The sequence below is a fragment of the Bos javanicus genome, chromosome 25, assembly GCF_032452875.1.
Source record: "Bos javanicus breed banteng chromosome 25, ARS-OSU_banteng_1.0, whole genome shotgun sequence".
NCBI lineage: Eukaryota > Metazoa > Chordata > Mammalia > Artiodactyla > Bovidae > Bos > Bos javanicus.
Window position 1 is genome coordinate 36,997,547 of NC_083892.1, and position 12,981 is coordinate 37,010,527.

At 59.6% G+C, this 12,981-nt stretch overlaps 1 protein-coding gene across 1 annotated transcript; it reads right to left on the reverse strand.

Moving 5' to 3' along the window:
• Positions 1-272: 272 nt before the first annotated feature.
• ARPC1B (actin related protein 2/3 complex subunit 1B) lies at positions 273-12,975 on the reverse strand. The gene is made up of 10 exons (XM_061402141.1): positions 12,878-12,975; positions 6,568-6,644; positions 5,691-5,795; positions 5,040-5,262; positions 3,979-4,086; positions 2,965-3,171; positions 2,804-2,879; positions 1,689-1,894; positions 880-970; positions 273-577 (listed from the first exon to the last, which is right to left on the reverse strand). Exons 2-10 carry the CDS (start codon positions 6,629-6,631, stop codon positions 539-541), a joined length of 1,119 nt encoding a protein of 372 aa, XP_061258125.1. The 5' UTR covers positions 6,632-6,644; positions 12,878-12,975; the 3' UTR covers positions 273-538.
• Between the last annotated feature and the right edge of the window lie 6 nt (positions 12,976-12,981).

Genomic DNA, 12,981 nt, shown 5'->3' on the forward strand with positions numbered 1-12,981 from the left:
AAAAATGAGCAGTTATTAGAAACCAACCTCAAACATCAAATAGAGAAACAGTAATTTCCTTTAAAGCCCAGAACCAGCCCAGAGTGTACAGTCACCACTCTTGGCATCTGACTGCTGAGTGAGTGACCCTGGCAGCTCCCAAGCTGGACTGCAGCGGGAAGCAACCACAGGGGAGCCGCCTCTGTGTGAAGATCAGCTGTGCTGGCAAACGGCAGGAAGCTACCAGTGCCCTGCCCAGACTGACCCCTCCTCCAGACACACAGGCCAGCGTGTCTACAGTTGCGTTTTTATTACCTTCATGTTCTGAAGCAGTTCATGACCACGAGTGCTTTGAGAACAGTTTTTACAATTAAAGCATTTCTTCAAGAAAAAGACAATCGTTCCTTCCAGAGCCAAGAAGCAGCCTCCCGTCCCTCCCCTCCTGCGGGAACAGCCCCGGTGGGGACCCCACCCAGTACCCTAGAAACTCAGCAAAGCGGCCTCAGCCTCCCCGACCCGCTTCTTCAGCCTGGGCCAAGGGCAGCACACTGCTCGCAGGTCATACAATCTTGAGGTCCTTCAGGGCAGACTCCAGGCTCTGGGAGGAGACAAGCAGGACAGACAGGTTGGTTCTCAGCTGTCCTGTAGACACCCCACCACCACCCGCAGGGACCTGGTGCCAGACACAGAACCTGGCCTTTGGGGTCAGGCGATCTGGGTTTGAATCCCAGCCCTGAAGGAAGGTGCTGCAGAGGGTGCCAAGGGGTCCTCACTCCACTGAGGGGCCCTTCTGCAGGGACGAAGGGCTGGAGTGTCCAGGTGGCTGCCAGGGAGAAGGTGGGGGGTAGGGGGCCCGCCCTGGGGACCTGGGGGGAGGCAGGGGTGGAGGGCAGGCCTCACCTTCACGTCCCAGATGCTCATGCCGCCGTCCATGCCGGTGGTGCAAAACTGCGAGCACTTGGCCTTTCCCCCACTCAGCACCGAGATCTGGCTGCAAAGAGGAGGAGGGCTTTACAGATCCCACCCTGCCCTCCAGGAGCCCCCCGACTGCTGGGGGAGCCCGCTTCTGTGAGGTGTGTGCGCCCAGCTGAGAAGGATCACAGAGGACAGGGCTCCCGAGTCTGCTCTAGGGGCAAGCAGCAGCCTGTGTGCAAGGGACACGGTGGCGTGGGCAGGGGACGTGCGCCCAGGGAGTCAGTGACAACACGGTGTTGTTGATGAGAAGCAGCCAAAGGTGGGGCTGGGAGGAGGCGGGGCTAGTTCCAGAGAGCCTTGGAAGGCAGGCAAAGCGGTCTGGTCTGAAGACATGGGACCCGGCGGCCACAGGAGGGCTTAACAGACAAGGGTCAAGGCCTGGCCGTGCTCTCTCATCTGCCACGGGTCGGACACCCACGGCTGGCAGGATTCAGGGTCTCTCGCTCCGATCCCACCTAGCTCTTCGAGGAGACCGCTGCCACACTCTCCATTCCGCGCCTCCCCGCCAGGTTCTACCCCCAGAGCCGCTGAGGCTCAGGCCCCGCCCGCTAGGAGTCCGTGGGTCGCTGCCCGGCCACCCCCCAGACCCGCACACCCGGCCCTGCGACAGTCCCACACCGTCCCGGGGCCGCAGAGGGAGGCTGCCTGCTCGCCCACCGCCTGATGCTAGTCCCGCCGCCGGAAGAGACGGACCCGCCTTCCTAAGTGGACCCGCCCCCAGGCCCCGCCCCCACCTGACGCTGTTCTTGTGCAGCGAGTCCAGGCCGGCGCCCGCCGCCGCGCTGCCCTCAGAGCTCGCCTTCTTGTCGAGGTTCTGGAAGCGCTCGCGGGCCGTGAGGCCGCGCTGCGAGCTCTGCTTGGGCACGTCCAGCCGCCCACCGAAGCTCAGCTTCCCCGCGGCGCTGTCGTAGGTGAAGAGCACCGGGAAGCAGTCGTGGCCCTGCGGCGAAGGGCAGGGCGGGGTGCCACTGGAGCGCTGGCCAGGGCAGGCGCAGCGCCCCCATTTTCCTCTAGGGGAACCCCAGGCCCTGGGGGAGGTGCAAGGCTAAGGCACCCCTGGCCACCAATCCAGGGGGAGCCGGAGGCAGGGCGTGGGTGTAGCGCCAGGCAGCCAATGCCCGCTCAGGGACCCCGGCTATAGTAACAGGGGCCAGATGTTGGGGCTGAGCACCTAAGAGCGGCCCCCTCTGCCCGCAAGGCCAGCATCCGGTTGAGAAAGCTGGTCTGGGACTCCCCTGGGAGGCCAGCAGCCCCGCTCCATCCAGTCACATGTGCTCTGGGGGAGACACGGGACCCTTCCCTAGGCAAAGTGGGCCTGATCCCTCCGGGACCCCAGTAAGTTTGCTGAGGCCTGAAGAGAGACTTGACAGAGCTGGGCAGGAGGGACGGAGGAAGAGTGGCACCTTTCTGGACACACGGTAGGACCCCCACCCGCCCCTGCCCACCACAAACACCCATTCTTTGAGTGCGGTGTGGCCCTGTCATTTCCATTGGCCAATAAAATGTAAAAGCAGGAAGGTCTGGCCCAGGGCACATCTCCCCACTTCCCCTGTCTCCAGATGGGAGACAGAGCCCCGCTCCCAGCACCCAGACCGAACAAAGTGAGCAAGAAGCAAACATTTCCCGTGTTAGGCCACTGCAGTTGGTGCCATTGGGAATTTTTGTTGTCACCCCAGTGTAACCCCACCTATTCCGCATAGAGATATAGATGGACGGATGGATGGATGGGAGGGAGGGAGGGAGGGAGGCAGGAGAGGCACGAGCGGGGACAAATTGAGGGCTGCCTGGGCATCTTGGGGCCCCTGGGAGACCTGCTGTCACCAGCCCCTCTCCCAGGCCCCCTCCTTACCGCTGCCACCAGACTGCTCTCCGTGATGAAGGTGACGGCCAGCAGCGGCAGCGTTTCAGAGGCCAGAGTCGCGACGCTGAGAGAGAGAGCGCAATGTCAGCCACGCTGGCTCCTGGTTCTCGGTGCCGGGGCGCACCCCAACTCGGGTGACCCGTACTCACGCCATCTTCTTGTCAGCATCAGCCAGGCACACGGTGCTGTCGTGGCTGACCCAGACTACACGACTGCCGTTGGCCGAGAAGCAGACGCCATGCACCCAGCCGCAGCTACTGCTGGACTCGAACATCAGCTCCCCGAACGGCATCTTGGAGCCCCACGGGGTGGGTGCTGGCCGCTCCTCCACCTCCTTGATGTAGGCTGAGAAGATCCTGCCGGGAGAGGCAGAAAAGGGGATGGATGGGATCTGAGAGGGACCCAAGAAGGACCCCCCACTGCCCCGTTCTCCCAAACTGGCCTGTTGAGGCCAGAGCACCTAGCTGAGTTTGTGGGTACCCGGGCTGGCTTTTCACGACCTGCGCCTTCATGCTTGGAGAAGTCTGGGCCTCAGTGCCCACTTGTGCAATGGAGTGGGGCCAGGACGTCTCCCAGCTCCAAGTCCTGGGAGCTCTCAGGACCGTATCCGCTCCGTGCCCGGGGCCTCTGGTGCCTGCTGTAGCCTCACGGCCCAGGGGCGATTCAGAAACGCAGGCCATCTTGCCTGGAGCTGGGAGCCAGAGGCCTTGGGAGACTCAGGGGTGCTGGGCCCAAAATGAGAAACAGCCAGTGGCAGTTGGAGTCTCTGTGTTCCAGGTCTTAAGATGACAAGGCAGAGATCGTCCCAGCCTCAGTCATTTATATCTCAGTGTGAATAAAAACACCCACTCTTTTTCCCTCAGATGGAAATCAGGAAGCTGAACGAGTGGGAGGTTCTAATGAGGACAGGAGGGCCTAGAAAAGGGATCCTGCTGACATTAAAAAGTGGCAAAGGTATATGTCCTTCTAAGACTCCCCATAGGCCAGACAGAGGACCCAGGAACAATCCTTCAAAGAGCAAAACCTCACAGAAGCTGGACTGAGGCCCAGGTCACCCGCTGGCAGCAGAGCTGGTCTGGAAGGCGGGGCTCTTGTGACAGGGCTCCCCACCACCCTCCGACCCCCGATGAATCCTGTGTTGACGGCGGGGCCCCCACTCTCACCGGCATTTGAAGTCGCAGGAGCCAGCGGCCAGGAGCACGCTGTTGGGGTGCCAGTCCAGGCTGAGGACGGTGGAGCGGATGGGCTTCTTGATGTGCTTGCACACCCACCTGGACACGGCGGCGGTCACACAGGTGTCAGGGGAGAGAGGGACAGACAGGTGAGCGCCCTCGGACCTCAGCGCCTCGGGCTCCCGGCTCCCACTGGGCCCTGCAGACCACAGAGGTCCCAGGAGGGAAGGGCCCAGGCCAGCTGGGTCCCTCCCTGGATAGGAGCACCACGCTGGTCACCTTTCAACCTCGCAACTACCCTGGGGCCGCCAGGTTAAGGAGAAGTCTGCTCACTGGTCAGGGTGGGACCTGAACTCGAGTCTCTCGGACCCCAGTCCGAGCTCCCGCCCGGCCTCTGCTTCAGCGACCCAGGGGAGAAGGTCGTGACGTGGCTGGAACTCGTGAGTGGGCCCTGGAGCATGACGGCTGGTGCCGTGGGCAGATGATTTGCCTCAGGGCTTTGCTGGAAAGTGGGGATGGCAGCGGGGCTTCCCTCATAGCTCAGTCGGTAAAGAATCTGCCTGCAGTGCGGGAGACCCAGGTTCATATTCCTGTGTTGGGAAGAGCCCCTGGAGAAGGAAATGGCAACCCACTCCAGTATTCTTGCCTGGAGAATCCCCTGGATAGAGGATCCTGGCGGGCTACAGTCCACGGGGTCGCAAGAGTTGGACACGACTGAGCGACTAAACCACCACCACCACCAGGGATGGTAGCAGACGCCCAGTCCGGGGAGCTGCAGGGTCATCGCGTACAGGGCTTAGTGTGATGCCCGCAGAGGCGGCCCTGGTGTGGCTTGTACCCTTATTACTAGAGGGGGCTGGGGGAGGGCCAGGCGCTGTGCAGAGAGCCCCTCGCCTCACTGCCAAGGGCTGGAGAGGACACCCTTCTCGGGTCCTGTGAACACGGTCCTGACTCCCCGCCTAGTGGCTTTGTGGGACCCTCCTGTCCCACCACCTGTTGGTCTGAAGCCCCAGGTCCCTCCAAACCCACTCTGACCCCGCCCAGGCACCCACCAGTCATTTTCCTGCTCGAAATAGCAGATGGAGATGACACGGGAGCCACTGCCCACAGCGAACTTTTTCTCATTGGGGGCCCAGCGCACACAGCGAGCGGCGCGGTTGATGCGCAGGATGACAAGCGTGGGCTTCCACGTGTGGCCCTTCAGCGTCCACACGTAGGCGTTGCGGTCTGTGCCACAGGTCACGATGCGGTTACTATCTGGGGCCCAGTCAATGCCTGTGGGGTGGGAGGAAGGACTAGGCTGGGGCCATCCAAGCAGAGGTGGCTCGACAGTATCCACAGAGGGGCTTCGAGGTCACAATCAGGATTGAATCAGGGAGTGCTGCTAGAGTTCACTGGGGGTGTTACAGCTCTCTCAGCTATCAGTAAACACACCGGAAGGCCAAGCCAAGAGACAAAAATAGAAATGGGTCCCTGGTAATGCTGATGTGCTGGATCAAGCCTTTCCTGAAGCCCTCAAACTTCTGTGTTTTTCAGTAACATGAACTCATCCATGTAACTGCTTTATAACTTAAGCCAGTCTGAATCAGGGTTCTGTCATCAATGCTTGCAACCCGAACTCTCCTACCTAAGAGTAGGTGGACGGCCTGGCTCTGCCTTGCCCTGCCCTCGTTCAAGAGGGTGATCCCAGCAGCCCAACCCACCTGTCACCTGCCCGTTGTGCTCCTTGAGTTCGTGCACCTGGACCCACTTGTTCCCGCTCTTCTCATAGATGTGCACCTCGTGGTTGTTGGGGCAGATAGCGATCTCTGCAGGAGAGACGGGCGGACGTGCTCAGACTCCCCTTCCCTGCCACGAGTCCCCCTCTTCACGGGCCACCTGGGCAGTACCTTGTCCTTCGTCACTGGCCTCTCCTCTGCCTCAGGTCCCGCTGGACGGCCTCCTCCTTGGGACACCTCCCCAGGACTTGGCCACTCCTTACCTGTGCCCACTACCCCCAACATCCCTAAGGCAGTCTTGCAGCTCTCCCTGCCTCCCCCCGCCCCCACCCAGCTCTGCCCCCTGGGGATACTAGGCTCCAGCCACGCAGCTCTCCCTGCCTCCCCCCGCCCCCACCCAGCTCTGCCCCCTGGGGATACTAGGCTCCAGCCACGGTTTCTGGGCTGTTCCTGATGACCCTTGGGGTCGCTGCACCCACCCTGGCCTTTGCACGCTGACTTCCTTCACCTCCTTTGCATGCTGACTTTCCTTACTTCCTTCGGGTCTCCGTGCAAATGCCACCTCCCCCGAAAGGCCTCACGGGCCACCCTTTCGCTTTCCCCTTACTCTGCTTGTTCCCTTAGAGCTCAATTCATTGCAGGCCACATTTCCCACCCCCAAACCCTCACGAGCAGAGGACAGGCTACCTGCCCTGCGCCCACAGTAGTGCCCAGCACAGGCGGGGCTGCCCTCTGGTCTCTGACCCTCAAGGCCCGCTCGCCTGGCTGCCCTGCTTGGGGTCCCTTCTCTCCTGACACTCAGGATCTCAGGGTCAGGGGTGAAGCAGGGGTGCAGCTGGCACAGGGAGCCTCGGGGACTCACGGGTGCGGTCCTTGTTCCAGGCGTGGCAGCTGATGGGCTCCACCAGGAAGCTGTGATAGGCCATGGCTGCTTGGCTTCTGTGCCCAAGACAGGGAGGGAATGCAGGTCAGCATCCCTTCTGGCCTCGGGGGAGGGTGTCATCACCTGTGCCTCAGTTTCCCTGCGGGTGGAGCGCCGTCCCCCTCCAGGAGCACGCCAGGCCTGCTGGCCTTCGCGTGTGCTCTTTTCCCTCTGCAGGGAAGGTCAAGCCTGATGGTCCTGGGAGGCCAGTTCCACGTGCTAACCCTCTCCATGCCGCCAAATGCTCCCCCCATTCTGTCCAGCAAACTCCTACTCATCTGGAAAGACCCAAAGTGAACTTGAACCCCTTCCCTCCCCGCCTCAGCCTCCCAGAGTCACAGGGAGCCCTGGGTGGAGCCCAGCCACGCTGCTTGCCAGCTGTGTGACCCCGGCACGTCACTCGCCCTCTCTGAACCTCGGTTTCCACATTTGCAAAATGGAAATAGGAATCCTGCCCTCCCCCGCTTTCCCGGAGATTTAAGAGGGTGAAATAAGACAACACATCATGCCTGGCACATAGTAGGTGTTCATGAAACAGCAACTCTTGGTCTAGAATGGATGTGCTGGCCCTCGGCGTGCTTCACCTGCGTAGGGTGGGCCTCCCAGCGGGGGCTGATCCTGGACACACGCACCTCAGGCCTTTGCATAGGCTGTTCCCTCAGCCTTCAAAGCTCTTATCCCAGATGCCCACATGGCTCCCGCCCTCCCCACTGCCATTCAAGTCTGGGTCCAAGGCCACTTTCTAAGCCAGGCTGCCGCCCGCCCCAGCCCCAGACTCTCCCAGTTCAGTTCAGTTGCTCAGTTGTGTCCAACTCTTTGCGACCCCATGGACTGCAGCACACCAGGCCTTCCTGTCCTTCACCAACTCCCGGAGCCTACTCAAACTCATGTCCATCGTGTCAGAGATGCCATCCAACCATCTCATCCTCTGCTGTCCCCTTATCCTCCCGTGGTCAGTCTTTCCCAATGAGTCAGCTCTTCACATCAGGTGGCCAAAGTATTGGAGTTTCAGCTTCAGCATCAGTCCTTCCAATATTCAGGACTGATTTCCTTGAGGATGGACTGGCTGGATCTCCTTGCAGTCCCAGGGACTCTCAAGTCCCTCGTTGTCCCCTCAGATAACCCTACTGAGCACAGGTTGCATTGTCCTCCTTTATTCTGCGGTGTCTTTTTCCTCTGCTGGACTGTAACTCGCTTGATGGAGACATATACTTCTGGCCATCTTGTTCGCACTGCAATCCCCGGCGCCTAAATGCTTGGCACATATAAGTGCTCGATAAATATTTGATGAACACAGTTGTTTACTGCCATTAGCATCCAGCCTGAGTAAGTTATTTTTTTAAATGTTAAAAAAAAAAAAAGGCCAAGCAACATTTCCTGAGCGCTCTGTATTCACCAGCTCTAAGCCCTCCTGTATTCTCGACTTGAACCCCAGATGACGGCTGTGGAGGCGGTGGTTTAGGGGGGGAGGCCACCTGCCCAGACCTGCAGCACCCCCACCCCCCCATGTCTGGGTGTCCCCAGGCCTTCAGCCACCTCCCCCATCTGACCGGGAGGTTTGTGGCCCAAGGCTGGGCCCTGGGAAGGCCACTTCTCAGCCCAGGCCTGAGCCCTGATGGCCCTGGCTGCTGCTGGAACCCTGGGGTCTCTCTCTGCCCCCAGCAGGGGTCTCAGCCAAGACCCCTGAGGGAGGAACAGCGCTGAGTTGGGGCCTATCGAGCTGCGGTGTCACCCACTGTGCTGCTGGGGACTCTGGTGCTCAGCGACCACAAATCCCACTTTAATTTATAGCAGGAAGTCCTGCAAATTTCCCAAGGCAGCAGCGGCCAGGCGCGCACAGGTGCACAGACAGGACTGGGCAGGGCCCGCCTGGTCCCTCAGCCCCAGACCCAGTGGGTCCTCGGGCAGCCTTTGCTAAGAAAGAAAGTGGACACTCACAGCCAGGCTTGAGGCCACACACGTTCGTGCATGGTTAGCCTTGCACACGCATGACTGCTCCCACACACACGTGTACTCAGCCTTGCACACACAAACACGAACATGCAGCTCCCAGGGCGGCTGCCTCCCCAGCCTCTGTCTCCTTATAAGGCCTCTTTTGTGTACAGTAAAGACCCCGGAAGTGGTGCCTGGGAGCCACAGGCCTAGGTCAGCGGGCCAGACGGGGTTTCCCCAGTGCTTCTGCTGCATCCGGGCTGGGCAGGCAGGGGGTCATCCATGTCTACACCGCAGATGCCAAGATGCAGGGTGGGTGCACCAGGCCTGTCCGCTAAGCTGTGCTTATCTGCCCTACTTTCCCCTAGGTCACCAGTGGTGGTGGTGGGGGGTGGAGGTATAAGGTTAGATGCCCACTTTCAAACGCCAGCCGGGTTCTTCTTGGCCCCTGACTCCAGGGGAGGCTGACCATCCCGGAGCCCTTCACCCTAGGTGGCCCAGAAGGAAAGAAGCCTCATGGCTGCAGCCCCAGGCGTCCTGGGGACTCAGAGCAGAACCTGACTTCCTGGTTCTGTCCCAGTCCTGCTGTGTGGCCGGGTACCTCTGCCCTTGTGGGCTCTTGGTGACAGTGTCCAGACCTGTGGGCCAGACTCCTAACAGTCTAGTGACATTTCAGGGTTTCAGGCTATGAAGATGGAGAGGTTGGGTCTGCAGAGGACGGATAACACAGCTGAGAGGACTCGGGGAGCCCTGGCCATTTGTTTCCTGGGACCCAAAATTTCTCAGTGTGAGAGGGAGGTACGGTAGCGCAGTGGGACAGGCAGGCTCAGAGCACACCTGTCAGCGAGTCACACCTCAGTATAAATTCAGATGGGATACTCCCTCGTCTACTAACCCACACCTTAAAGCAGCGAGGGGGTGCAGCTGAAAGGAGTGGGAAAGAGGAAGACAGACGTGTTTCCCCTTTTTCATAACTTCTGCAAAGCAGTTGAAGCCAGCAGGGCCTCCCAACCCCCACATGTTACAACTGAGGAAGTGGGAGCCCAGGGAGGGGTGTGGCTTCTCCAGCCACTGTAGCCTTGGGGCTCAGCCTCCTGGCTCCTGGGTCAGGGGATCATTCTGTGTGATCAGACCCAGGAAAGCAGCCTTCACACCAGGCCACCAGCCATAGGAACTGTGCCTTCATCATTCCCAGGGAAATCTCCGCCCTGCCAAAGGGCTGGGGGTGGGTGCCACTGCTCGCCAGTCACCCCAGAGGAAAGTGCCCTGGGGGCTGCTCTGCCCAAGGATGTGGACAAGGCAATGCTGCAGTGCTGCCTTCTGGTGGAGACTAAGGCGGGATGAGGCCATGGCCCCGGGGACACTTACCCACTTATCCCTGTGACCCTGCCTCTGAGCCAGCTCTGTGGACCCACTTGCTTGTCGAGGACAAAGAGAGAGGAGAGGACCCTGGGGATGGCATTGCAACTGGGACCCCATGACTAGTGCTCCGTGCCCCCATCACCCTGGAAACAGTGAGTCTGGGGGAGCACGGCCAAACCCCAACAGACTCCCCCTACTCCACCGCTACCCCACTGGCTCCGAGCTGCCCGCTACCAACTGGAGCCAGGATCTTTCTGTGCTCCAGGTAGCACTTCCCCCGTGTCTGGCATATGGTGGTGCTCAGGATGAATGGATGGGGGAATCACCCAGGGCTGGGGTTTGAGGGTGCAGGGAAGGGACAGCAGCCTGAAGGCTGGAGGAGCTTTGGGTGTCCAGGCAGGGGGTGCCAAGGACCACATACCAGGGTGGGGACATACACTCCATGGGCACAGGGGTATTTGTTTTGTTTGTAAGTGCTTCCCCAGTACCAATCAGAGTGCCCAGCACATAGTAGGTGCTCAGTAAATATTCCTTGACTGTGATTGCATGAATGAATCACATCTATCTTAGTTTATTCCTTACAGACCAGCCCTATTATTTCACTGGTACATATATGCAACTTGTAAATATTTACTGGGGAGTATGTGCTCAAGGCTTTTTCCTGATAGGGTCCATGATCAGAAAAGCTTGGGGATCTTTCATTTAAAAGGTCCTCTGTGAGGATCTGGGGAGAATACAGCTCCCTTCCAAAGCAAAGCAAACCAGGTGAAGCTCCCAGCTGCTCAGCCAAGGGTCTCAAGCCTCACGTCTCTTCCCTACACACTGGGTTCACATCCCGATTCTCTCGATACTGACGGGGTGCTCCCTGCCAATGCTTCCCCACATCTCTGTCCAGAAAAGGCTGGGGCTGGACAAGGCACTGGGTGTACATCCTGTCTTGCTTCCAGAGAAGCTTTGCCAGCCCGGCCTTTTCTGCATCCAGAGGTTTGGCTGCATTTGAGGCTGAACTAGGCAGGAGCTGCCTGGAGCAAAGAACTCTGCTCTACAGACACTCAGGGAAGTCCCCACCCAGCTCAGCCACCCGAGGGAGCTGCCAGCAAGCCATTTTGCACTGGTGCTGAGCTGTTACTCAACTTCCTGTTGTGTGTGGAACAACCCTAGTCACCCCAACAGACCAACCGATCCCTCCTCCCCAACTCCACTGCTGAGGTCTTACAAGCCAGGCAAAGTCAAGTCAAGCAAGACAAGTGAAAATGATCCTAAGGCACCATAAAACTTTAGCTAAAAGAATACAGACCAAACAAAACCCCCAAACACATGAAACTCAATGCTGGCAAGACTATGGAGAAATTCTCATTTGTTGCTGATTTGTAAGTCTCTCTGAAGGGCAGTTTGGTAACATCCGATTCCAAACCAACCAGGTGGAAACAAATGGAACAAAATAACATTAACAGGAACTTAAAAATTGTTAACATTTTTTTGTGGCATAAATTCATTTCAATGCTAAAAAACACAGCCACTGCCTTTTTTTTTTTTTAAAGCAAACATGTTCATAGTAACTCTCTTTATAATGGTCACAAGACAGAAAAATGCAGATGACTACAAACATGGAAAGAGAAACAGTGAACACGTTGGGATAAGATGTATGTGGATTACATACACATACCTAATTTACTTGGCTTCTTTAAATGCCCAGAATTTACCCAGGACTTTGACATACATTCTCTTGTATGCCCTAAGAGAAGCCCAAGAACTCTTCTAGTGTTTGTTTTAACCTTCATGTTGTAGAGTAGGAAATGGATGCAGACAAAAAGCAAACTGCGCCAAGTCACCCAGCGCCTAAAATGGCACCGTGTGGGATTCTGACCCTAAATCTCAGAGGTGATAAGCATATAGGCAGGCCTTATAATAAAAGCAAGGACAGTAACAGCGCACATTTAGCCCGTGTGTGTGTCTGGCACGCTGCCAAGTGTCTTACACACATGATCACATGTAAGCCTCCCAGCTTGAAAGTTCCTCATTTTCCAGGTAAGTAAAGTTGTGGCCCAGGGCGGTTAGGCGGCTTGCTAAGGTCAGTGGCCAGTGAAGGAAGACCCTGGCGCTCTTAGCAGCTTCTGGTCTGGAAGACCTTGCCAGCCAGGGTGCTCTTAATCACCGGGTAGCAGTGGCCGCCAGGCGGGAGGGGTTCCCGGGAGAGCCCAGATGAAACGGAGAGCCCTCCAGCTCCGCGACTGCACCGGGCCCGCTAAGGCTGCTTCATGCCAGTAAACCTCAGTGTCACCGTCGCCGCCCTGAGGTCCCGGCCCTGCCCCAGTCCTGGCCGCGGCCCCTGGGCCGCCGGAGAGAGAGGGGCCGCTCGGAACGCGGCGGTCCAGCGCCCGCGAGCTCAGGAGGTCCGCCTTCCGGACCCGGGCAACCCCCCACCGCATCGGACCCCTTCGACCTGGCCCCGGGGTCGGGGGCGGGCTGGGGCCGGGAGAGAAGGAGGGAGAGGGGAGGGGCGAGGCGGGCGGGGGCGCCAGCTCATTTCCCCGCTGGAGGAACCCGGAAGGCTGAAGGATGGAGGGGAAGTGACTGGGCGTGGGGGCCCTCCGGCTCGAAATAACGGGGACCACCGACGGCCGGGCAGAGTCAGGGGTGGGGGGACGGGACAGAGGGGAGGCCGAGAGGGCCGGGCGCGGAGGTGGACGCGCGAGCCCGCGCGCCCCGAAGGCACGGAGTGTGGGGAGCGCTGCGGCGCCCTCGCCCGAAGGAGGTCGCTCACCCGCCAGCACCCCGCGCCCCGAGCGCGCCCGCTCACGTCCAGGGGGGCCCTCAGTGCCCCTTCTCGTCCCTGAGCTCCCCGCGGCCCCCCATCTCCTGGCGACCCCCCCGCAACGCCCTCCCCACCTGCACGCGCCCCTCCCCGCGCTCCCCTCGATCCCGCCCTTCCGGGCTGCCCCCGCGCCCCCCTCACCTCGGGGCGCCGCGGCCGCGGACTCTGGGCAGTCGACGCGCCGAACCGGCTCTGGGCGCCGCGCTGCGCGGCCACTTCCTCGTGGGCGGGGGGCGGGGCCTCCG

Excerpts from the sequence above, each read along its gene's own strand:
- ARPC1B (XM_061402141.1), bottom strand. The coding sequence starts at position 6,631 with ATGGCCTATCACAGCTTCCTGGTGGAGCCCATCAGCTGCCACGCCTGG. Across the intron at positions 5,796-6,567 it reads CTGGAACAAGGACCGCACCC|AGATCGCTATCTGCCCCAAC; the intron begins GTGAGTCCCCGA and ends TCTCTCCTGCAG. Across the intron at positions 3,172-3,978 it reads TCCTGCGACTTCAAATGCCG|GATCTTCTCAGCCTACATCA; the intron begins GTGAGAGTGGGG and ends CTCTCCCGGCAG.